Source organism: Anomaloglossus baeobatrachus, chromosome 6 (assembly GCF_048569485.1).
Source record: "Anomaloglossus baeobatrachus isolate aAnoBae1 chromosome 6, aAnoBae1.hap1, whole genome shotgun sequence".
NCBI lineage: Eukaryota > Metazoa > Chordata > Amphibia > Anura > Aromobatidae > Anomaloglossus > Anomaloglossus baeobatrachus.
In genome coordinates this window covers 26,573,623-26,600,654 of record NC_134358.1, presented here as the reverse complement: position 1 = coordinate 26,600,654, position 27,032 = coordinate 26,573,623, and the positions used below count along the sequence as shown (strand labels likewise).

At 45.8% G+C, this 27,032-nt stretch overlaps 1 protein-coding gene across 1 annotated transcript in view; it reads right to left on the bottom strand.

The window, feature by feature from the left end:
- Positions 1-27,032, bottom strand: part of COL22A1 (collagen type XXII alpha 1 chain) — a 515,443-nt gene that overhangs the window by 205,046 nt on the left and 283,365 nt on the right. Inside the window, exons 20-26 of the mRNA XM_075316011.1 lie at positions 25,508-25,552; positions 25,305-25,334; positions 22,241-22,294; positions 19,465-19,518; positions 6,598-6,651; positions 5,419-5,472; positions 923-976 (exon numbers count right to left, since the gene is read on the bottom strand). Of these exons, the coding sequence (XP_075172126.1) occupies positions 923-976; positions 5,419-5,472; positions 6,598-6,651; positions 19,465-19,518; positions 22,241-22,294; positions 25,305-25,334; positions 25,508-25,552 (345 nt within the window). The remainder of the gene's footprint in view (positions 1-922; positions 977-5,418; positions 5,473-6,597; positions 6,652-19,464; positions 19,519-22,240; positions 22,295-25,304; positions 25,335-25,507; positions 25,553-27,032) is intronic.

Here is a 27,032-nt window from a genome sequence, read left to right as displayed (position 1 = left end):
AGGAAGGGAGGATGAAGGAAAGAAGGAAGAAGAGGAAAGGAAAGAAAGGGAAGGATCAAGGAAAGGAAGGAAGAAGCAAATGGAAGGAAGGAAGGAAGGATGAAGGACAGGGAAGGAAGGAAAGAATGAAAAGGAAGGGAAAATGAAGGAAGTGAGGAAGGAAGGATGAAAGGAAGGAATAAATTAAGAAAGGATGGAAAGGAAGGAAGGAAAATGAGGGAAGGGAGGATGAAGGAAATAAGGAAAAAAAGGAAAGGAAGGAAGGAAAGGATGAAGGAAAGGTGAAGAGAAGGAAGGAAAGATAGACAGAGAGAAAGAATGAAAAGGAGGCATGCATGAAGGAAATGAAAGGAGGATGAAGAAAAGAGAAGGAAAGAGGAGGAAGGAAGGAAGGTAGGAAGAAAAGAAGGAAGGGGAAGGAAGGAAGGGAAAGGAAGGACCTTTGCCAGTTTAATTATGGTTTCTATTCTCCCTCTTTTAGCTGAAAAAAGGACGTGTTTGATACAAAAAAACCTAAAAATTATATAAAAATCATAGAAAAATTAAGCCTGACATATAAAGGAAAAAAGACAAAAATGTTATGAATAGCCCCCCAAAAAAATGAATGTATGAAAAAAAATCTGAAAATGTGCCTGGTCAAGAACATGGAAACAGGGCTCATGTTTTTTTTTTTTCATTCAATGTAAATACAGCGTTGCTCCCTAGACCCTGGACTTCCGACTGCCGGTGGGTTGGCCGGTGGCCAGTACGGTGGGTTGGCCGGTGGCCGGTACACTCCACATGAAGACAGGTCAGCCCCCTGTAGTCTGATGTCCCTACATAATATCCTGCGTGACCCATTGCCTCCCAAAGTCACCTAATTAGTAAATTGCGTCCACTTGGTTGTAGTTTATTCCAGATCCAGATATCAGTCTATACTCACCGGGGGGCCGGTCTTCCCAGGTTTTCCAGGAAATCCTATTTCACCGGGTAATCCCTAAAAAAGATATATACAAACCTAATGCAATACATAATAAACGTTGTCATTATTACTGAAGTACGGACATCCCTGTGGATTTAGAGGATGGCTAAGAAAAAACATTTATCTCAATTTGTAGAAAGGTCGAGAATAAACAGGCGGGGGTTATAGATTAATAGTGAGTCACCGGTGTGGGCGGAGGGGCTGACAGCTGCAATAGATTCATCCCCCCGCAGCGCCGAGCCCGAGAGATCACTGCGGACTACAACCAACGCATTTCACTGACCGAGCTGTGACTTACTCAATATCTGACCCGTCCTGCTCAACATCAGCACCGATTATGTCATATACAATGCTACGTCCTGCTGTGAGATATCACTATAAAGGCATTAATCAGCCTAAACCATATCATACACAATGTGTATGTGTTATATTCTTGTACATAGGAACAGTATTATAGTAGTTATATTCTTGTATATAGTAGCAGTATTATAGTAGCTATATTCTTGTACATAGGGGCAGTATTATAGTAGTTATATTCTTGTACATAGGGAGCAGTATTATAGCAGTTATATTCTTGTATATAGAGGGCAGTATTATAGTAGTTATATTCTTGTACATAGGAGGCAGTATTATAGTAGTTATATTCTTATACATAGGGGGCAGTATTATAGTAGTTTTATTCTTGTACATAGGGAGCAGTATTATAGTAGTTATATTCTTGTACATAGGGGCAGTATTATAGTAGTTATATTCTTGTATATAGGGGGCAGTATTATAGCAGTTATATTCTTGTATATAGAGGGCAGTATTGTAGTAGTTATATTCTTGTACATAGGGGCAGTATTATAGTAGTTATATTCTTGCATATAGGGGCAGTATTATAGTAGTTATATTCTTGTACATAGGGGCAGTATTATAGTAGTTATATTCTTGTATATAGGGGCAGTATTATAGTAGTTATATTGTTAGTATATAGGGGCAGTATTATAGTAGTTATATTCTTGTACATAGGGGCAGTATTATAGTAGTTATATTCTTGTATATAGGGGCAGTATTATAGTAGTTATATTCTTGTACATAGGAGCAGTATTATAGTAGTTATATTCTTGTACATAGGAGCAGTATTATAGTAGTTTTATTCTTGTACATAGGGAGCAGTATTATAGTAGTTATATTCTTGTACATAGGGGCAGTATTATAGTAGTTATATTCTTGTACATAGGGGCAGTATTATAGTAGTTATGTTCTTGTACATAGGGGCAGTATTATAGTAGTTATATTCTTGTACATAGGGGGCAGTATTATAGTAGTTATATTCTTGTACATAGGGGCAGTATTATAGTAGTTATATTCTTGTACATAGGGGCAGTATTATAGTAGTTATATTCTTGTAAATAGGGGCAGTATTATAGTAGTTATATTCTTGTACATAGGAGCAGTATTATAGTAGTTATATTCTTGTATATAGGGGCAGTATTATAGTAGTTATATTCTTGTAAATAGGGGCAGTATTATAGTAGTTATATTCTTGTAAATAGGGGCAGTATTATAGTAGTTATATTCTTGTATATAGGGGCAGTATTATAGTAGTTATATTCTTGTACATAGGGGCAGTATTATAGTAGTTATATTCTTGTAAATAGGGGCAGTATTATAGTAGTTATATTCTTGTATATAGGGGCAGTATTATAGTAGTTATATTCTTGTATATAGGGGCAGTATTATAGTGCTTTTATTCTTGAGCAGTATATTAGATATAATATTATAGTAATTTGGGGACTGTAGTATAGTGATTATGTCGTTGTACAGAGCAGGATTTATTCTTTCTGCTATGGGATGTAGCAGATGATTTTCTCTCTGATGATAGCGGCGCTGTTACATGATGCAGATCGTCAGCTCCTGAATGTCTCTTATTGATTTTGAAATTTATGTAAATACTGTGCATAACGTCTAACAATTCTCGCGGTCTCCTCACGGTCGCTCCGTGTTTCTTTGCTAAATGAACTAATGACAGAGGTGATCTTCATTCTTATTTCAGTGTTAGGAAGATGATAGCAGCGTTAGCACAGATGTCGTCCCCGTCTCCTCGGTGTCCCCTCCTGTATGGAGCAGACGTGAGCACTGATACAATGCACATTCTGCTGCTTCTCTGGGGCATCTCCGAGACGTCTCTGGGGCATCTGTAGGGTGCTTCTGGGCTGTCTCTGGAATGTTTCTGGAGTGTCTTGGGGGTATCTCTGGGGTGTCGCTCGGTCGTCTCTGTGGCATCTTTTGGGAGTCTCTGGGATGTTTCTGGAGTGTCTTGGGGGTATCTCTGGGTTGTCTCCGTGGCATCTTTTGGGAGTCTCTGGGATGTTTCTGGAGTGTCTTGGGGGTATCTCTGGGGTGTCGCTCGGTCGTCCCTGTGGCATCTTTTGGGAGTCTCTGGGATGTTTCTGGAGTGTCTCTGCGGCGTCTCTAGAGCATCTCTGGTGTAATGCTGGGGCATCTCCACGGCGTCTTTGCGGTGTCTCTGAGATGTCTCTGGGATGTGTCTGTAGTGTCTGCAGCATCTTTTGGGCATGTCTGGGGTGTCTCTTGGGTATTTCTGAGGCATCTCTTGGATGTCTCGGGAGTATCTCTGGGGTGCCTCTGTGATGTTTCTGGAGTGTCTCTGTGGCATCTATGGGGTGTCTCTAGATAGTCTCTGGGGTATCTCTAGGGATGTCTCTGGGATGTGTCTATTGTGTCTGCAGCATCTTTTGGACATCTCTGAGGCGTCTCTGGGATGCTTCTGTAGTGTCTCAGTGGCAGCTCTCAGATGTCTCGGGTTTTTCTGGGGCGTCTCTGGGACATCTTTTTAGCATCTCTGGGTATCTTTGGGATGTCTCTGTGGTGTCTCTCAGATGTCTCTTAGGCGTCTCAAATTGTCTATGGGGAATCTCTGGGGCATAACTGGGGTGTATCTGGGGCATCTTGGGCATCTCTGGAACATCTCTGAGACGTATCTTGGGTTTATATGGGGCGTCCCTGGGGCATCTCTGCAGCATCTCTGGAGCATCACTTGGACTTATCTGTGGCATCTCTGATCTCTGGGGTGTCTCTGGGACATCTCTGGAGCATCCGTGGGGCATATCTGGGGCATATCTGGGGCATCTCTGGGACGTCTCTGGGGCGGCTCTGCGGTGGCTATGGGGCGACTATGGGGCGGCTCTGGGACGTATCTGGGGCACCTCTGGGGCATCTCTGGGGTGTCTCTACAGCATCTGTGGGGCATCACTAGCGCATCTCTGGGGCACATCTGGGGCATCTCTAGATCATCTGTGGGGTGTCTCTAGAGCATCTCTGGGGTGTCTCGGGGGGTATCTGGGACACCTCTGGGGCGTCTCTGGGGCGTCTCTGGGGCATCTCTAGAGCATCTCTGGGGCGTCTCTAGGGCATCTCTAGAGCATCTCTTGGGTGTCTCTAGAGCATCTTTGGGGAGTCTCTAGAGTGTCTCTATGGCGTATCTGGGGCTTCTCAAGAGCATCTCTGGGGTGTCTCTGGGGCATATCTGGGGCATCTCTAGAGTATCTCTGGATGTATCTGTGGCATCTCTGGGGCGTCTCTGGGATGTCCCTTGTGTGTATTGCAGCCTTTTGATTGGACAGTGCCTAGTTTGGGCAGATTTCTTCAGACGCTCTCTCAGATGTGCATTTCTATAAAGGGGGCTTTACACGCTGTGATTTCAGTATCGATATTGCTAGTGAGTGTACCCGCCACCCGTTGGTTGTGCGACACGGGCAAATCGCTGCCCGTGCCGCACAACCTCGCTTACCCCCGTCACACGGACTTACCTGCCCTGCGACGTCGCTCTGGCCGGCGAACTGCCTCCTTTCTAAGGGGGTGGTTCGTGCGGCGTCACAGCGACGTCACACAGTAGGCGTCCAATAGAAGCGGAGGGGCGGAGATGAGCGGGACGTAACATCCCGCCCACCTCCTTCCTTCTGCATTGCTGGTGGAGGCAGGTAAGGAGATAGTCGTCCTTAGCGTCCATAGCGATGTGTGGTGCCGCAGGATTGACGAACAACATTGCTAATAAGCAGAGAACGATTTTTTGTTTCAGGACGACCTCTCCGTGGCGAACGATTTTGACCACTTTTGACGCTTGTACGTGTCACATGATGCAATGTCGTTAACGTCGCCGGATGTGCGTCACAAACACCATGACCCCGACAATAATTCATTAACAATATCGTAGCGTCTAAAGCCCCCTTAAGACTTTGTTTGAAACCTCTTCAGGAAGAAATGTGCTCAGACGCCCTCCTGCAGCAGCAAAGTGAATTTCCCATAGAAATGAATGAAACGTTTTTTATTCCAGGCGATGTTTACGCATTTTTGATTCAGATCTTGTCTAAAGAACCTTCAACATTTCCATGGTGTAACATGAGACCGCTCCTCAGATCTCTACTTTTTGGAGATTTTAAGGATCTTCTTACCTGGAGGCCTGGCGGTCCCAAAGGTCCAACGGGTCCTGGAGGTCCAGGTGGTCCCTGAAATAAAAGTTTGTGGTAGGTCATACTGCTGCCAAACCTGTGATATTCAGTCCTGATATCATGCACAATGTTCTGCAGAGGTTGTAATATCAGCAGCGTGACACGAGGGAGCTTTCCCGCAGGCACTTGCTTATTATCATTTTCATGCCACCCACCCCTGGGGACAATATACTGTATATAAGTTTACATGGCTAGCATTGGCCATAGCAGAGCTGCATAGCGTTAGAAAAATATGGCTTCTTCCTAAGGAAAACAGCACCACTCCTGTCCACAGGTCATGTGTGGTATTACACCTCATCGCACCCAATAAAACCGATCTGACAAATTGGACACAAGACGTGTAGCCTTTGTAAGAAGGCAGACACGTTTATCTAATCCTGTACAATCCCTTTACCTGTAGTTGATAACATTTGTATGCAGGGAGCTCCCCCTAGTGGTGACTTTATGCTATGACAAAATGATTACATATGAAGCAAATTGCATTATTTCACTATGAATCCCAGAAGAGCACCATGGTCTCCTGGGCCTGCACTGTATATCAGCGCACACCCCATGATGGGATATATACATAATGGACAGGGAGGAGGTTAAATATTACAATATAAAATAATATGAATTTTTTTATTGTAAGTGCAGATATGCATATTTTAACTATAATCATGAAAATTCATAAAATATATTAATATTTATACAAAAAAATATATGGAATCTACACAGAGAAAGACAAATGAAACCCTTTTTAGTCTGGATAAAATTGGAAAACAATGTAATTTCCATTTCTAACACTAGAGGGAGCCAGAGCACAAGAGTTGCTCTGCTTTGAAAGTGTTGCCATCAAACTTTTCTACTTCTTTTCCATTCATCTGATTTGCCCCTAAAAAATGCTTCTTTTTCCACCTGTGTCTGACTAATGGACTTGTCTGGGTGATAATGCTATCTGATGTATCTCCGTTTATGACCCCTGTAAGTCTCACAGCTGCAGCTGCATACCCCTCCTCCCGATATTCTAGTTACCAAACTCTACAATGATTTTTCAAAGAAATGAAGAATTCCTGCAGATTTGCATTTTTCTGGTAATATGCCTATACCTACTGTATATAATGCTGATTGCTTTTTACTTACCTCCGGCCCCTGGATGCCATCCACACCTGGTAAGCCGTCCTCTCCTTTGTCCCCCTGTAAATGAAAAATCAGAAATGACAACTGTTGTGTGAGCGGTGAAATCCTCATAAGTAGTTCTGAAGTCTAAAAAAAAAGAGTAATGAGTATATCTACACTGACTTAGTGGTTTGACCTTTAGAGCAGATTGAATTTTGTGATACTCTGTCAGAAGATGATTATATTATGTATAACAATGTACAAGCTACTAGTTGTAATGTTAGTTGATGTTGTATGAATGGTTTCCTGGCATTCTGTGTGAATCTATGGACTTTTCAAATAAGACACTGTATTCTTTAAAAGTTCTAATAAAAGGCAAAACAAAACATATTAGCAGGTTTAAACAACCCCCCACCCCCACCCCCCCAAATTGTCCACAAACTTAAGTAATCCCTCTAGTGTCAGTTTCAGGGCATTATACTGTGAGTGGGGGAAATGTACTGTGGGGACATCATACTGTGTGTGGGGGAAATGTACTGTGGGGACATCATACTATGTGTGGGGGAAATGTACTGTGGGGACATCATATTGTGTATGGGAGGAATGTACTATGGGGACATCATACTGTGTGTGGGGGAATGTACTGTGGGGACATCATACTGTGTGTGAGGAGAATGTACTGTGAGGACATCATACTGTGTGTGGGGAATGTACTGTGGGGACATCATACTGTGTGTGGGGAATGCATTATGAGGACATCATACTGTGTGTGGGGGAAAGTACTGTGGGGACACCATACTGTGTGTGGGGAGAATGTACTGTGGGGACACCATACTGTGTGTGGGGGGAATATACTGTGGGGACCCCATACTGTGTGGGGGGGGATGTACTGTGAGGACATCATACTGTGTGTGGGGGAATGTACTGTGGGGACAACATACTGTGTGTGAGGAGAATATACTGTGAGGACATCATACTGTGTGTGGGGAATGTACTGTGGGGACATCATACTGTGTGTGGGGAATGTACTGTGGGGACATCATACTGTGTCTGGGGGAATGCATTATGAGGACATCATACTGTGTGTGGGGGAAAGTACTGTGGGGACACCATACTGTGTGTGGGGAGAATGTATTGTGGGGACACCATACTGTGTGTGGGGGGAATGTACTGTGGGGACACCATACTGTGTGTGGGGGGAATGTACTGTGAGGACATCATACTGTGTGTAGGGAAAATGTACTGTGGGGACATCATACTGTATGTGGGGGAATGTACTGTGAGGACATCATACTGTGTGTGGGGGAATGTACTGTGGGGATATCATACTGTGTGTGTGGGGGGAATGTACTGTGAGGACATCATACTGTGTGTGTGGCGGAATGTACTGTGAGGACATCATACTGTGTGTGGGGGGAATGTACTGTGGGGACATCATACTGTGTGTGGGGGAAAATACTATGAGGATATACTGTGTGTGGGGGAATGTACTGTGGGGACATCATACTGTGTGTGTGGGGGATTGTACTGTGAGGACATCATACTGTGTGTGTTGAAATGTACTGCGGGGACATCATACTGTGTGTGGGGGGAATGTACTGTGGGGACATCATACTGTGTGTGGGGACATCATACTGTGTGGGGGGGAATGTACTGTGGGGACATCATACTGTGTGTGGGGGAATGTACTGTGGGGACATCATACTGTGTGTGAGGAATGTTTTGTGAGGAGATCATACTGTGTGTGGGGGAATGTACTGTGAGGACATCATACTGTGTGTGAGGGAATGTACTGTGGGGACATTATACTGTGTGTGGGGGAATGTACTGTGAGGACATCATACTGTGTGTGGGGCACTATGAGGACATCATACTGTGTGTGGGGTGAATGTACTGTGAGGACATCATACTGTGTGTGGGGGAATGTACTGTGAGGACATTATACTGTGTGTGGGTGAATGTACTGTGGGGACATTATACTGTGTGTGGGGGAATGTACTGTGGGGACATCATACTGTGAGTGGGGGAATGTACTGTGAGGACATCATACTGTGTGTGGGGCACTGTGAGGACATCATACTGTGTGTGGGGAATGTACTGTGAGGACATCATACTGTGTGTGGGGGAATGTACTGTGAGGCATCATACTGAGTGTGGGGGAATATACTGTGAGGACATCATACTGTGTGTGGGGGGAATGTACTGTGAGGCATCATACTGTGTGTGTGGGGAATGTACTGTGAGGACATTATACTGTGTGTGGGGGAATGCACTGTGAGGACATCATACTGTGTGTGGGGGGAATATACTGTGAGGACATCATACTGTGTGTGAGGGGAATGTACTGTGGGGACTTTATACTGTGTGTGGGGAATGTACTGTGAGGACATCATACTGTGTGTGGGGGAATGTACTGTGAGGACATCATACTGTGTGTGGGGAATGTACTATGGGGACATCATACTGTGTGTGGGGGAATGTACTGTGAGGACATCATACTGTGTGTGGGGGAATGTACTGTGAGGACATCATACTGTGTGTGGGGGAATGTACTGTGAGGACATCATACTGTGTGTGGGGAATGTACTGTGGGGACATCATACTGTGTGTGGGGAATGTACTGTGGGGACATCATACTGTGTGTGGGGAATGTACTGTGGGGACATCATACTGTGTCTGGGGGAATGCATTATGAGGACATCATACTGTGTGTGGGGGAAAGTACTGTGGGGACACCATACTGTGTGTGGGGAGAATGTATTGTGGGGACACCATACTGTGTGTGGGGGGAATGTACTGTGGGGACACCATACTGTGTGTGGGGGGAATGTACTGTGAGGACATCATACTGTGTGTAGGGAAAATGTACTGTGGGGACATCATACTGTATGTGGGGGAATGTACTGTGAGGACATCATACTGTGTGTGGGGGAATGTACTGTGGGGATATCATACTGTGTGTGTGGGGGGAATGTACTGTGAGGACATCATACTGTGTGTGTGGCGGAATGTACTGTGAGGACATCATACTGTGTGTGGGGGGAATGTACTGTGGGGACATCATACTGTGTGTGGGGGAAAATACTATGAGGATATACTGTGTGTGGGGGAATGTACTGTGGGGACATCATACTGTGTGTGGGGGGGATTGTACTGTGAGGACATCATACTGTGTGTGTTGAAATGTACTGCGGGGACATCATACTGTGTGTGGGGGGAATGTACTGTGGGGACATCATACTGTGTGTGGGGACATCATACTGTGTGGGGGGGAATGTACTGTGGGGACATCATACTGTGTGTGGGGGAATGTACTGTGGGGACATCATACTGTGTGTGAGGAATGTTTTGTGAGGAGATCATACTGTGTGTGGGGGAATGTACTGTGAGGACATCATACTGTGTGTGAGGGAATGTACTGTGGGGACATTATACTGTGTGTGGGGGAATGCACTGTGAGGACATCATACTGTGTGTGGGGCACTATGAGGACATCATACTGTGTGTGGGGTGAATGTACTGTGAGGACATCATACTGTGTGTGGGGGAATGTACTGTGAGGACATTATACTGTGTGTGGGTGAATGTACTGTGGGGACATTATACTGTGTGTGGGGGAATGTACTGTGGGGACATCATACTGTGAGTGGGGGAATGTACTGTGAGGACATCATACTGTGTGTGGGGCACTGTGAGGACATCATACTGTGTGTGGGGAATGTACTGTGAGGACATCATACTGTGTGTGGGGGAATGTACTGTGAGGCATCATACTGAGTGTGGGGGAATATACTGTGAGGACATCATACTGTGTGTGGGGGGAATGTACTGTGAGGCATCATACTGTGTGTGTGGGGAATGTACTGTGAGGACATCATACTGTGTGTGGGGCACTGTGAGGACATCATACTGTGTGTGGGGAATGTACTGTGAGGACATCATACTGTGTGTGGGGGAATGTACTGTGAGGCATCATACTGAGTGTGGGGGAATATACTGTGAGGACATCATACTGTGTGTGGGGGGAATGTACTGTGAGGCATCATACTGTGTGTGTGGGGAATGTACTGTGAGGACATTATACTGTGTGTGGGGGAATGCACTGTGAGGACATCATACTGTGTGTGGGGGGAATATACTGTGAGGACATCATACTGTGTGTGAGGGGAATGTACTGTGGGGACTTTATACTGTGTGTGGGGAATGTACTGTGAGGACATCATACTGTGTGTGGGGGAATGTACTGTGAGGACATCATACTGTGTGTGGGGAATGTACTATGGGGACATCATACTGTGTGTGGGGGAATGTACTGTGAGGACATCATACTGTGTGTGGGGGAATGTACTGTGAGGACATCATACTGTGTGTGGGGGAATGTACTGTGAGGACATCATACTGTGTGTGGGGGAATGTACTGTGGGGACATCATACTGTGTGTGGGGGAAAATACTATGAGGACATACTGTGTGTGGGGGAATGTACTGTGGGGACATCATACTGTGTGTGGGGGGGATTGTACTGTGAGGACATCATACTGTGTGTGTTGAAATGTACTGCGGGGACATCATACTGTGTGTGGGGGGAATGTACTGTGGGGAAATCATACTGTGTGTGGGGACATCATACTGTGTGGGGGGGAATGTACTGTGGGGACATCATACTGTGTGTGGGGGAATGTACTGTGGGGACATCATACTGTGTGTGAGGAATGTTTTGTGAGGAGATCATACTGTGTGGGGGGGAATGTACTGTGAGGACATCATACTGTGTGTGAGGGAATGTACTGTGGGAACATTATACTGTGTGTGGGGGAATGTACTGTGAGGACATCATACTGTGTGTGGGGCACTATGAGGACATCATACTGTGTGTGGGGTGAATGTTTTGTGAGGACATCATACTGTGTGTGGGGGAATGTACTGTGAGGACATTATACTGTGTCTGGGGGAATGTACTGTGGGGACATTATACTGTGTGTGGGGGAATGTACTGTGAGGACATCATACTGTGTGTGGGGCACTGTTAGGACATCATACTGTGTGTGGGGTGAATGTACTGTGAGGACATCATACTGTGTGTGGGGGAATGTACTGTGGGGACATTATACTGTGTGTGGGGAATGTACTGTGAGGACATCATACTGTGTGTGGGGGAATGTACTGTGGGGACATCATACTGTGTGTGGGGGAATGTACTGTGGGGACATCATACTGTGTGTGGGGAATGTACTGTGAGGACATCATACTGTGTGTGGGGGAATGTACTGTGAGGCATCATACTGTGTGTGGGGGAATATACTGTGAGGACATCATACTGTGTGTGGGGGGAATGTACTGTGAGGCATCATACTGTGTGTGTGGGGAATGTACTGTGAGGACATTATACTGTGTGTGGGGGAATGTACTGTGAGGACATTATACTGTGTGTGGGGGAATGTACTGTGAGGACATCATACTGTGTGTGGGGCACTGTTAGGACATCATACTGTGTGTGGGGTGAATGTACTGTGAGGACATCATACTGTGTGTGGGGGAATGTACTGTGGGGACATTATACTGTGTGTGGGGAATGTACTGTGAGGACATCATACTGTGTGTGGGGGAATGTACTGTGGGGACATCATACTGTGTGTGGGGGAATGTACTGTGGGGACATCATACTGTGTGTGGGGAATGTACTGTGAGGACATCATACTGTGTGTGGGGGAATGTACTGTGAGGCATCATACTGTGTGTGGGGGAATATACTGTGAGGACATCATACTGTGTGTGGGGGGAATGTACTGTGAGGCATCATACTGTGTGTGTGGGGAATGTACTGTGAGGACATTATACTGTGTGTGTGGGAATGTACTGTGAGGACATTATACTGTGTGTGGGGGAATGTACTGTGAGTACATCATACTGTGTGTGGGGGGAATGTACTGTGGGGACTTTATACTGTGTGTGGGGAATGTACTGTGAGGACATCATACTGTGTGTGGGGGAATGTACTGTGAGGACATCATACTGTGTGTGGGGAATGTACTATGGGGACATCATACTGTGTGTGGGGGAATGTACTGTGAGGACATCATACTGTGTGTGGGGGAATGTACTGTGAGGACATCATACTGTGTGTGGGGGAATGTACTGTGAGGACATCATACTGTGTGTGGGGGAATGTACTGTGAGGACATTATACTCTGTGTGGGGGGAATGTACTGTGAGGACATTATACTGTGTGTGGGGGGAATGTACTGTGGAGACATCATACTGTGTGTGGGGGGAATGTACTGTGAGGCATCATACTGTGTGTGTGGGGAATGTACTGTGAGGACATTATACTGTGTGTGGGGGGAATGTACTGTGGAGACATCATACTGTGTGTGGGGGGAATGTACTGTGAGGCATCATACTGTGTGTGGGGAATGTACTGTGGGGACATCATACTGGGTGTGGGGGAATGTACTGTGAGGACATTATACTGTGTGTGGGGGAATGTACTGTGAGGACATCATACTGTGTGTGGGGGGAATGTACTGTGGGGACTTTATACTGTGTGTGGGGAATGTACTGTGAGGACATCATACTGTGTGTGGGGGAATGTACTGTGAGGACATCATACTGTGTGTGGGGAATGTACTATGGGGACATCATACTGTGTGTGGGGGAATGTACTGTGAGGACATCATACTGTGTGTGGGGGAATGTACTGTGAGGACATCATACTGTGTGTGGGGGAATGTACTGTGAGGACATCATACTGTGTGTGGGGGAATGTACTGTGAGGACATTATACTCTGTGTGGGGGGAATGTACTGTGAGGACATTATACTGTGTGTGGGGGGAATGTACTGTGGAGACATCATACTGTGTGTGGGGGGAATGTACTGTGAGTACATCATACTGTGTGTGGGGGGAATGTACTGTGAGGCATCATACTGTGTGTGGGGGGAATGTACTGTGAGGACATCATACTGTGTGTGGGGAATGTACTGTGGGGTCATCATACTGTGTGTGGGGGAATGTACTGTGAGGCATCATACTGTGTGTGGGGGGAATGTGCTGTGAGGACATTATACTCTGTGTGGGGGGAATGTACTGTGAGGCATCATACTGCGTGAGAACACCATACCCATTGGAGGCCATGAGAAGGGTATCATACTTTGTGGAAATACTAAGGTTCCTTACAAGGAGTAGTATTTCTGTGTCTCTTTTCCTGTTATATAAAGCTGAAAGTCCCTTAGTCACGTGAGTCCCTGGAGAGGTCCTCATTTGTCTAGAAGCATTGTAGAGCATCGTTTCATCCTCTCAGTTTATTATGTACACCCCCTTACATATATGAAAGTTTTTCTATAAACGTATTTTTAAAAAAAACAGAAATGGCCGATTCTCTGGATGACAAAGGATAATATTGGTATTTCGGCATTCGGTCTATTCTAATTTGTCGTGTGCGACGCGTAGTGACAATTCTATTAGAACATTGATACAAACAGCGTTTCTTAAGCCGCCGCCCGTCTCCTCATGGCGCACAGATGGGGCACAATTATGCGCTAAGAATCCTCGTTAGGAGGCCGGTCATATATCCCGTAATGACATTCATTACTGCAGCGCCAAAAAGCAGATGAAGGCTGAATGAAGTGGTATGCCCCATTACCAGCCGTCAGGTCCGCCCGTCGCTGCCGCAGCCAAAATATCATTTAATGTGCAGAAAAGTTGTACGAAAAGTAATGACTATAGCAACTTCCCCGACGAGAGGCTGAATCCGGTTTCCACTTGAGTAGCTGTATAGAAATTCATTTGTCTTATCTGTTGAGTGCAGGACGCTCCGCCAAGACGACTTGACATATTAACAGGGAGTCTTAATTAGTAAAGATATTTCTGCTGCGGCTCAGGTGATACAAGACGTTAATGAACGTGTAAAATGTAAGTGTCTTGGATTTACATGGAAAAAATGGAATCCATGCATGTCTCTGCTAGATGATGATGGATACACACATTGGTGCTCATCGGGGGTGTGAATACATTAGTGTACGCTGGACTGTGGGTGCGTAGTATTACCATAGTGTGAATACAGAAGTAGCTAGTCTAAGTCTGAATATATAAAAGCTGAACATATAAAAAAAAATCAGGTTTTCAGCTTTAGCTGGTGCATGCAGTGTTGTAGGTTGTTGGTTCTAGTCCCCGGGGGGAGGTAAATACATATACAAAAAAATGAAAAAGCAAAACCTAGTCTCTCTTTCTGTAGAGAGATAAATATTCCCCCCCTCTTCCTGTAGATAGAAAAAGACCCGCCCTCTCTTCTTGTAGATTGACCATGACCCATCCTCACTTCCTTTAAAGATAAAGACCTACCCCACTTCCTGTAGAAATAAAAAGACCTGCCCCACTTCCTGTCGAAATATAAAGACCCGCCCCACTTCCTGTAGAAATATAAAGACCCGCCCCACTTCCTGTAGAAATAAAGACCCGCCCTACTTCCTGTAGAAATATAAAGACCTGCCCCACTTCCTGTAGAAATATAAAGACCCGCCCCACTTCCTGTAGAAATATAAAGACCCGCCCCACTTCCTGTAGAGATTAAGACTCTCCCACACTTCCTGAAGAGAGCTAAAAACCTCCACCTATTCCTATAGAGATAAAGTCTTGCCCCACTTCCTGTAGAAAGCTAAAGACCCACAAGACTTCCTGTTGAAAGATAAAGACCCGCCCCATTTCCTGTAGAGAGCTAAAGACCTACCCCCCTTCCTGTAGAAATATAAAGACCCGCCCCACTTCCTTTAAAGATAAAGACCCACCCCACTTCCTGTAGAAATATAAAGACCCTCCCCACTTCCTGTAGAAATATGAAGACCTGCCCCACTTCCTGTAGAAATATAAAGAACTGCCCCACTTCCTGTAGAAATATAAAGACCTGTTCCACTTCCTGTACAAATATAAAGACCTGCCCCACTTCCTGTAGAAATATAAAGACCTGCCCCACTTCCTTTAGAAATATAAAGACCTGCCCCACTTCCTTTAGAAATATAAAGACCTGCCCTACTTCCTGTAGAAATATAAAAACCTGCCCCACTTCTTGTAGAAATACAAATACTTGCCCCACTTCCTGTAGAAATATAAAGACCTGACCCACTTCCTGTAGAAATATAAAGACCTGCCCCACTTCCTGTAGAAATATAAAGACCCGCCCCACTTCCTGTAGAAATATAAAGACCCGCCCCACTTCCTGTAGAAATATAAAGACCTGCCCCATTTCCTGTAGAAATATAAAGACCCGCCCCACTTCCTGTACAAATAAAAAGACCCGCCCCACTTCCTGTAGAGTGATAAAGACCCGCCCCACTTCCTGTAGAAATATCAAGACCTGCCCCACTTACTGTAGAGATTAAGACTCTCCCACACTTCCTGAAGAGAGCTAAAACCCTCCACCTATTCCTATAGAGAGATAAAGTCTTGCCCCACTTCCTTTAGAAAGCTAAAGACCCACAAGACTTCCTGTTGAAAGATAAAGACCCGCCCCATTTTCAGTAGAGAGCTAAAGACATACCCCCCTTCCTGTAGAAATATAAAGACCTGCCCCACTTCCTGTAGAGATTAAGACTCTCTCACACTTCCTGTAGAGAGATAAAAACCTCCACCTATTCCTATAGAGAGAGAAAGTCCCGCCCCACTTCCTGTAGAAATATAAAGAACCGCCCCACTTCCTGTAGAAATATAGAGACCCACCCCACTTCCTGTAGAAATATAAAGACCCGCCCCACTTCCTGTAGAAATATAAAGACCCGCCCCACTTCCTGTAGAAATATAAAGACCCACCCTACTTCCTGTAGAAATATAAAGACCCGCCCCACTTTCTGTAGAAATATAAAGACCCGCCCCACTTCCTGTAGAAATATAAAGACCCGCCCCACTTCCTATAGAAATATAAAGACCCGCCCTACTTCCTGTAGAAATATAAAGACATGCCCCACTTCTTGTAGAAATATAAAGACCTGCCCCACTTCCTGTAGAAATATAAAGATCTTCCCCACTTCCTGTAGAAATATAAAGACCTGCCTCACTTCCTTTAGAAATATAAAGATCTTCCCCACTTTCTGTAGAAATATAAAGACCTGCCTCACTTCCTTTAGAAATATAAAGACCTGGCCCACTTCCTGTAGAAATATAAAGACCCACCCCACTTCCTTTAGAAATATAAAGACCTGCCCCACTTCCTGTAGAAATATAAAGACCTGCCCCACTTCCTGTAGAAATATAAAGACCTGCCCCACTTCCTGTAAAAATATAAAGACCTGCCCCACTTCCTGTAGAGATTAAGACTCTCCCACACTTCCTGTAGAGAGCTAAAACCCTCCACCTATTCCGGTAGAGAGATAAAGTCTTGCCCCACTTCCTGTAGAAAGCTAAAGACCCACAAGACTTCCTGTTGAAAGATAAAAACCTGCCCCATTTCCTGTAGGAAGACAAAGACCCGCCCCACTCCCTGTAGAGAGCTAAAGACCTACCCCAATTCTTGTAGAGAGATAAAGACCTGCCCCAATTCCTGTAGAAATATAAAGACCTGCCCCACTTTCTGTAGAAATATAAAGACTCACCCTCACTTCCTGTAGAGAGCAAAAGATCCGCCTTACTTCCTGTAAAGTGCTAAAGACCCTCCCCACTCCCTGTAGAGAGCTAAAGACCCTCCCCACTCCCTGTAGAGAGCTAAAGACCTACCCCACTTCCTGTAGAAATATAAAGACCTACCCCACTTCCTGTAGAAATATAAAGACCTGCCCCACTTCTTGTAGAGAGATTATGACTCTCCAACACTTCCTGGAGAGAGATAAAAACCTCCACCTCTTTCTGCAGAGAGATAAAGACCCACCCACATTTCCTGTAAAGAGATAAAGACCCACCCAACTTTTCGTAGAGCGATAAGAACCCTCCCCCACTTCCTGTAGAGAGATAAGGACCCTCCTCCACTTCCTGTAGAGAGATAAGGACCCTCCCCCACTTCCTGTAGAGAGATAAGGACCCTCCCCCACTTCCTGTAGAGAGATAAGGACCCGCCCCACTGCCCTATAATTTTCCTTGAAGTCTTTGCTACTAGCAACTTATTACACCTGACAACAAGCAGTGTTACACAGAAGGGAAACACCTAGTAACCGGCATTCGCAGTGGTTCTTCATGGGTGACAAAAAATAATTTATTAATTGTGTAAATTACAGATTCTTTTACTTATCACATTATTACATCTCGCCAAGGTGTTCGAAGGTACAGGGACCTTTTAAATTTTGGTTTTTTTCTGCTTTAGGAAATAATCGCGCATTGATACGATACTAATCAGTTCTTAATTAGGGGGTTTGACTGTCAAAAACCCACCGATCCACTGAATGAGGAGGCAACACTGTCCTGGCTGTAGCTCATGTGTGGCAGCCAGGGGGCAGGGAGTTAACCTTACTCGTCGCCGGGCCGGTGATGTCGGTTCCGGGGATGTCATGGGTGGCCCTGCCCGGCTTCATGTCCCAAGGTGTCCACAACAAAAGGGGAAATAGGAGGTTGGGAATGGTTGTCGTGACGCCACCTGTGGTACGCGGCCAGGGATTAGCCGCCGCTGCTGTCGCTGTCCTCCGGGGCAGATGGTAGCAGCAGCAAAGATGGTTTTGTTCCCCACAGGTGGAGCGGGCCCCAGGAAAATGAAGGCGCTGGGGATAGCTGGTGGCGCCGAAGTGCGGGGCGCCGACAATGACAAGGACAACACCGGGGCTGCGGTTCAAAGTTCTTTTTACTCACAGTTCGTAAGATGCCCTGGTGGTGCCGCTCTCTGCCGCGAATGGCTCCAGCCAGTCCCGGGTAAATCAGAAGCAATCACTGTGGAGTGTGAGACCTTCCTCTGCGCTTACTTGTGGATCCCCGTGGCTTGAAGCAACTTGGGGACACCGGTGTTCTTGTAAAGTGTGCCATCCCGTATGCAGTTGGCTAAGATTCGCCATGGGGCCCGACTGTGATCTTGACCCCGGACCCTATGTGTCAATGGGCTCCGGGAAAATGGGTGGTGAGCGATGGGACTTGGAATCCTCATCTCCTGCAGATTCTGGTGGTCCAACATAGAGTTTGTCCCACCCTAGGGCTCTGCACCCTGTCTGCACTGGCACTGTGGGAACGGTGAGGCTCGACCTCCAGCTGCCATGTTCTCCTCTGTCTCACTAGCTCCACCGGTTGCCTCTCGCCCTTTTCCAGTCTGCCCGGTTCTAGCAGGAGAAGCTCTCAAGCACTCTCTCCTGCTACCGTGTTGTTCAGAGTATCAGACTATTCTGAAGTGAAAATGTGTGTGTTACTTACTCCCTCGGTGCAGCCCCCACCTTTCTGATGACTCACTAGTGGTTGTCCCAGCAACCGGGAATTTCCCAGGCTGGCTGGCTTCCTGAGTAGTGAAACTGGCTGACTCACTGGCTGGATGTTGTGTAAGTGAAAAGACACCAATGGTTAACTCCTTCATCACCCGGGATAAGTATTGCACCTTAAATGAAATGCAATACCCTATGGCGACTGAAGCCTCAGGGGCGCCACACATGTACTGAGCACTGCGGAGCTCCAGGAATATCTCTCCTTTAGTTTTATGGATTGTGGAAGTTTTGGTTGTCAGTCCACTGCAGATGGAACGTTATGCTATATCCTAAGGTGGGAGTTTCTCCTTAACATTTTATTAACCCAGTCCAATGTATTTTTAGACTTTTTCCCCCACATGATGAAGGCCTCAGCTGTTCAGTCTCTAAACACTTTTGTTCAATGTAGAATAAAGTAGACAAAAATATATATATATATACGGTATATATATATATATATATATATATATATATATATATATATATATATATATATATATATATATATATATATTTATTTATATAGCAGCTGCACTTACCCTCTTTCCTTCAAGTCCAAGAAGCCCAGGACTGCCTTTGGGTCCCTCTGGCCCCTAAAATGAGAATTGTTTAAAATAGTTAGGGTTCATCAAGATATTTTTTAAGCATTTCTTACTTTATCCTTCTAGCACCACTAGTTTTAGTTATAATGGATTTTTCCAGAAGTATCCACCATGTATTGAACTGTAGAAATCTAAAACTAACCTTTGTAAATTGCTGTGCATTTACAGTTTGCTAATCAGTGTGTGGCTTACTGTCCTGCTGAGAGAGGCGGTGAGCTGTGATGCCATCTATCTACTGTATACAGAGGTGTTATCAGTCATTGAACAGGAGGAGGTGAGCTGTGACATCACCAATTGTGAATGGTGGATCCTGTGCTATGTACTGTATATAGTAGTGTTATCAGTCATTGCACAGAAGGAGGAGGTGATCTGTGATATCACCTATTGTGATTGGTGGATCCTATGTTATTTACTGGATATAGAGGTGTAAACAGTCATTATACTGAAGGGGAGGAGGTGAGCTGTGCTCAGATCAAATGCCACACACTGCAGAGATTATGGGGGGGTCGGCCTGTCAGTGCTCATGTGACGCCCTGGCCTATCAGGTCATCACAGGGTTTTGTGCAATCTGCCCTTCTGTGCAGTATCCACCTCCTCCTTGGTTATGGGTCCCCAACTGCATGGTGTTGCCAACTTCAGCCAATTAAAGTCCTAGGAACACTCTGCACCACACCCAAAAGACACACCAGTGGACGGCCTGAGTGGAATAGGGTCGTCCACTTGGGGGATTGATTTAAGGGGAGGTCAGGAGTGTCGGAAAGAGGTTAGAACAGTGGTAGCTCTCAGAGAGAGAGAGAGCAGCTCAGGAGCCAGGCTCCTTGGAAGTAACTAGGTAGCAGACGATGGTCTGGGCCTAGTAGGAGTCGACCCCTGGTCGCAGGGGATCGTGACAAAGGGCATGGTACTGTCGAGGAGGACAGCCGGCGGCCTCGTACCATCACCGGGCTGAGACCAAGACACGACGGGGTACGTGGACCCTAAGTCAGGGAGTAGCTTCAGGCAACCTGACAATTTACCAGACGAGAATGGAGCCTTCAAGATCCACTCTCCATCTGCTCCAGAATCGGGGTACTAGCGCAACAAGGGGGATATGACTTTCCACAAAACGGTCCAGTAAATCCCAAGCGTGAACCCTGAGAGCAAGCTCCCACAGTTAGCCAAACTGGGGAGTGGGACCCGACTAGTTTCAAGCTATCAGGACCAACAGAGAAGTAAACTAGCTGCCAGGAGGAAGGTCACAGATCACCAGGCAACACCAGTGGGAACGGGACCCGAACTAGCTCCCCTCAGCGGCAGCGGTGTACAGAACTTTGGTTTATCCAGTTGTCGGTGTCAGCTTTATGGACGGAGTATGAAAGTGACCCCCTTCAACCCCAACGGCACTCCCCAAACTCCCAAAACCGAATCGTGGGGCATCTCCCTAACCATGGAGGGTTCCAACACCTGGCTGCCCCCTTCCACCACCCCCAGGTACTCCCAGCGGCAGCGGTGGTACTCCCATATTACCACATACCACGGGTGGCATCACGAACTATAACAATCCCCTGTAAATACCCCCCTTCATTCAAGTGGCCGCACGACCCCCGTGTCTGGAGACCCCTCAAGCCACCGTGGATCCAGATCCGAGCAGCCCAGCTGCTTCCACGGGGGCGGCACACTCAGACCATATGCCACACACTGCAGAGGTTACAGGAGTGGGGGCGTCAACCTGTCAGTGTACTAAACATACACTGCACAGTGCTGCAGAGGTTATCTGGGTGGGGGGTCCGCCTGTCAATCTTCAGACCATACACCGCACAGTACCGCAGAAGTTACTGGGGTGGGGTCCACCTATGACTGCTCAGACCATACGCTGCACACTGCAGAGGTTACAGGGGTGGGGGGTCTGCCTGTCAGTGCTCAGTCCATACGCCGTACACTGCATCACATTCCTCTGCATGGCTGTCATCCCAGAAGGAAGTCTCTTCTAAAAGATGATGCACAAGAAAGCCACAGTTTGCTGAAGATAAGCAGACTAAGCGTATAGATTACTGGAACTGTCCTGTGGTCTGATGAGACCAAGATAAACGTTTTTGATTCAGATGGCGTCAAGCGTGTGTGGTGGCAACCAAGTACAAAGACAAGTGTGTCCTGCCTACAGTCAGGCATGGTGGTGGAGGGTCATGGTTTGGGGCTGCATGAGTGCTGCCAGCTGTGGGGGAATACAGGTCATTCAGGAAACCATGAATGGCAACATGTACTGTGACATACTGACAGAGCATAATTCCCTCCCTTCAGATACCAACATGATAACAACCCGAAACACCTCCAAGATGATCACTACCTTGCTAAAGAAACTGAGGGTAAATGTGCAGGACTGGACAAGCGTCTCCAGACCTAAACCTTAAGGAGCATTTGTGGGGCCTCCTCAAACAGAAGGTGAAGGAGCGCAAGGTCTCTAACCTCCACCAGCTCTGTGATGTCATCATTGAGGATGGAAGAGGATCCACCAGCTCCTGTCAAGCTCTAGTGAACTCCATGCCCAAGAGTTAAGGCCGTGCTTGAAAATAATGGTGGCCACATATAATATTCACACTTTGGGCACAATTTATTCATTTTCACTTAGGGGTGTGCTCACTAACTACGAGTACTAAGCAAGGACACCCAAGCATGGTAGTGCTCGCTCATCACTGTTTTTCAGCGATTTTGAATATTATCTTCTGTTTGTACTTACTGGTGGTCCGGGCTGTCCGGCCAGACCATGTGGACCACGGGGTCCAGGTAATCCCTGCAAGAAGAAACATTTATGGTGTAAACATTAACCCGGACCAGATAAAGACCAAAAGATGACAAGAGTGTCATAATAAACTGCAAACCTGCAGCTGAAAAGTCAGTGTCCATACCAAGTGAGTAGAGTCTGTATAGAAGGACCACCCCACACAGCGGCATGGAGAGGGATGTCAGCACCTGGGGTGAGGCCAGCATTTTATGCCCCTATCCCAGGGATCATTAACGTTCCCGAGTCCTATCCACCAGTCTAGCATTAATTCCATTATTGCTCAAGCCCAGGGTAGTCACACACCACTCCAGCCGGTGATTCTGCAGCTTCGTTTACAGAGCGGTGGCTTCATTTGCACTCTGGCGTCAATACTGACGTCAACCTGGTTGACAGCCGGCTCCCCGCTGCCTAACTGCGGGGAGCCAACTGTCCTGGATATCCTCTTTAATGCTACGGATCCTTCTTGCTCATAAATTCCATTTGTCTTTCCTGTAGTTGTAAGTTTGGCCTGGTCCCCGGCCCATCATCTCCCCATCCAAATTGCTAGTCATCTCAGTCCTGTTTACCTACAGACGTCCCCCATCGCTTGATATGCAGCACACAGGAATCAATGACTGCAATGCACATGGAGACTCGGGGCAGCCAGAGTTTATTCCCCCCCGAGTGAGTGTAGTCTAGCTGCCTACTACAGCGTGCCGTGAAAACGGTGCCAGCTGCCCCACTGAGTATAGTCTATTCACCGCTATTTGCCTGTCATATGGTATCTCTGTTGCTGCCACTGGAGAGAGCAACAGTAGAGATGATTGTGTCATCAGCTGCAGTGCTCTGCATAGGCAGTGACAGAGATGACAAATCATATTGTATAATTATTATACTGAACACCTTGTCATCTTGGTATAAAAAATAGCATAACATTTAAACAAACATAATATAAATTTATGCTTACTAGTATAAATACAGTGCCTACAAGTAGTATTCAACCCCCTGCAGATTTAGAAGGTTTGATAAGATGCAAATAAGTTAGAGCCTGCAAACTTCAAACAAGAGCAGGATTTATTAACAGATGCATAAATCTTACAAACCAACAAGTTATGTTGCTCAGTTAAATATTAATAAATTTTCAACATAAAAGTGTGGGTCAATTATTATTCAACCCCTAGGTTTAATATTTTGTGGAATAACCCTTGTTTGCAATTACAGCTAATAATCGTCTTTTATAAGACCTGATCAGGCCGGCACAGGTCTCTGGAGTTATCTTGGCCCACTCCTCCATGCAGATCTTCTTCAAGTTATCTAGGTTCTTTGGGTGTCTCATGTGGACTTTAATCTTGAGCTCCTTCCACAAGTTTTCAATTGGGTTAAGGTCAGGAGACTGACTAGGCCACTGCAACACCTTGATTTTTTTACCTCTTGAACCAGGCCTTGGTTTTCTTGGCTGTGTGCTTTGGGTCGTTGTCTTGTTGGAAGATGAAATGACGACCCATCTTAAGATCCTTGATGGAGGAGCGGAGGTTCTTGGCCAAAATCTCCAGGTAGGCCGTGCTATCCATCTTCCCATGGATGCGGACCAGATGGCCAGGCCCCTTGGCTGAGAAACAGCCCCACAGCATGATGCTGCCACCACCATGCTTGACTGTAGGGATGGTATTCTTGGGGTCGTATGCAGTGCCATCCAGTCTCCAAACGTCACGTGTGTGGTTGGCACCAAAGATCTCGATCTTGGTCTCATCAGACCAGAGAACTTTGAACCAGTCTGTCTCAGAGTCCTACAAGTGATCATGAGCAAACTGTAGACGAGCCTTGACATGACGCTTTGAAAGTAAAGGTACCTTACGGGCTCATCTGGAACGGAGACCATTGCGGTGGAGTACGTTACTTATGGTATTGACTGAAACCAATGTCCCCACTGCCATGAGATCTTCCCGGAGCTCCTTCCTTGTTGTCCTTGGGTTAGCCTTGACTCTTCGGACAAGCCTGGCCTCGGCACGGGTGGAAACTTTCAAAGGCTGTCCAGGCCGTGGAAGGCTAACAGTAGTTCCATAAGCCTTCCACTTCCGGATGATGCTCCCAACAGTGGAGACAGGTAGGCCCAACTCCTTGGAAAGGGTTTTGTACCCCTTGCCAGCCTTGTGACCCTCCACGATCTTGTCTCTGATGACCTTGGAATGCTCCTTTGTCTTTCCCATGTTGACCAAGTATGAGTGCTGTTCACAAGTTTGGGGAGGGTCTTAATTAGTCAGAAAAGGCTGGAAAAAGAGATAATTAATCCAAACATGTGAAGCTCATTGTTCTTTGTGCCTGAAATACTTCTTAATACTTTAGGGGAACCAAACAGAATTCTTGTGGTTTGAGGGGTTGAATAATAAATGACCCTCTGAATAAACTTTTCACAATTTAAAAAAAAAAAAAAGAAATAACATTCTTTTTTGCTGCATTTCACACTTCCAGGCAGATCTACAGTCCAAATGTCACAATGCCAAGTTATTCCGAATGTATAAACCTGCTAAATCTGCAGGGGGTTGAATACTACTTGTAGGCACTGTATATAATAAAAATGTAATTAAATTTAAAGAAGCACTCCAATCAAAGTTTCTATCCTCTTAATATATTGTAATTATCACAATGTATAGCACTGTGTACTTATAATTGTTCATTTTGCCCTCCTACCCAGTTAATTCTCTTTTCTGATAGGTTTATGACATCACATGATTAAAAATTCACTAGCTGAATCCTTCTAAGCTCTATGTAGAAATAGCAAGTCTTTGTTCCCTGCAAAGTCCCTGACATGGAGCATGAGAGCAGGTGGGTCAGAAATTGAAGAGAAGAATTCATGCAGGGAAAAGTGACTTCCTGTTTCTACATAGAGCAGAGAAAAGAGAAGAATTTACTGGGAAGAAAGACAAAATGACTAATTATAAGTACACAGTGCCATATAATATGATAATTGCAAATTATTCAAAACATCAAAACTTTGATGAGAGGGCTTCTTTAGTAATGAAACACACAACAACTATCTTACCTGTTCTCCTCTAAGTCCTTCCATTTGGACCTACAAAGAGGAAAAAGTAGACAGTTATAGACAAGACATTTTATTTTTACCTTTACCAATTGCAATTTTTTGTAATTAAGAACAGAAAGGAAACAAAATTTATATATATATATAGTGAAATATACAGTGTGTTCACACAATGCGGAAAATCTACAGCTTTCTAATGTCCTTACAACACTTCCAGGCAGTCCAGGAGATCCTACTTCACCCTTTTCACCCTACGATGAGGAAAAAAAAGAGAAATATCATTGTTACAAGGGAGTCAGAGCAGATCGATTTTTGTATAGCCTCACAAAATATGATAATGCAAAATGGAAAAAAAATGATGAGTATACTTTACTAAATTCCTAGGAGAAAAGATTTGCCGGAGATACATATTAATGCACAATAGTAATAAAGTACAGATCTGCCATTCAGCAGTCTAGAGATCCTGGCAGCCGAACCACAATGGAGGCTACGATGGAAGCCATGAAGGTTAGGTGAGATAATGGCGGTCTCCATGTGGCTAGTGCCTCGGTACTCTGGGCCAAAAAGGGTTTGTGTACACAACATCATTACACGCTCTGGTTTTCCTGAAGAATCTTCTTTTGCATCTTTTTGGTAGTTTTTTCTGTATTTGTAGACTAGTGAGTGGCTTCCAAATTACAGCCAACTGATGGTCAGATCACTTCTTTTAGCCAATTTACAACTTTCGCAGACTGAAAGAGAAGCTGAAGAGGTTGTAGTATGTGCACAGCAAGTCATTTTGATATTGTAGTGCATATGTATGTGTAGCGCCTCTGAACCCATCAGGACACTACTAGGTACTGCATCCTGACAAAGATGCAGGGTCTACCCCCAGGGACCTGGAAGACCACTGCTGGTACCACCTAAACACATAACATCCCCAGTTCCTACTCCTAATTAGGTGTGACTGACTAGTCCGGGACCCAATGGATGGCCACCCAGAAATGGAGCCAGTCCAATCCACTAGCCAACAATCCGGTGGGAGGGGACAGAGACTGAACGACAGAGGAGTCCGATAGTGACAGTGGAAGTGGACGGACGTGTCTCCAGATGGGGTCATGTAGCAGTGACCTAGGTGGCGTAGGAGAGTGGTTGCCAGGGAGGGTACAGCCAGGTACTTCTGGAACCAGAACACCAACGGGGCACAGGGCCCTAGGTCAGGCGACAGCTTCAGGAAACCTGACAAACACCTGTTCAGTGAGGGGACCTTCACGGATCTCCCTGACCCAAAGAATCCGGGGGCAACAGCAGTAAAGATTTTGCCAGGGACCGGAACATTAACACCGACCCTACAGGGTTCGCACTGCCCGCCGCACGGACGAGAGACTGCCAAAAGACAGTAAGGGACCCACAATCGCTCCAAGCTACGGGGTCCCACCAACCAGTGAAAGGTGCCGGGGAAAGAGAAGACCAGGTCACCACACCGCCACTGTCCGAAACACAACTTTATCATCAGATGTGTTTGTCTCAGGCAAAAACCTAACTGTGTGGACTTGTGAACCTGTTCTCACTTACCTATTAAATCTTTACATTTATGTATTCCTGCAACATGCTATCAAAAGCCCTGACAGACTGAAAAACTCATGCCAACTTTCATGCCAGAGCGTACAGCTGCTCCGTGTACAGCGCAACACAAAGTAAACAATGGGAATGATATATAAGGAAGGCTAAGGCAATAGAGAGAGGTGAGAC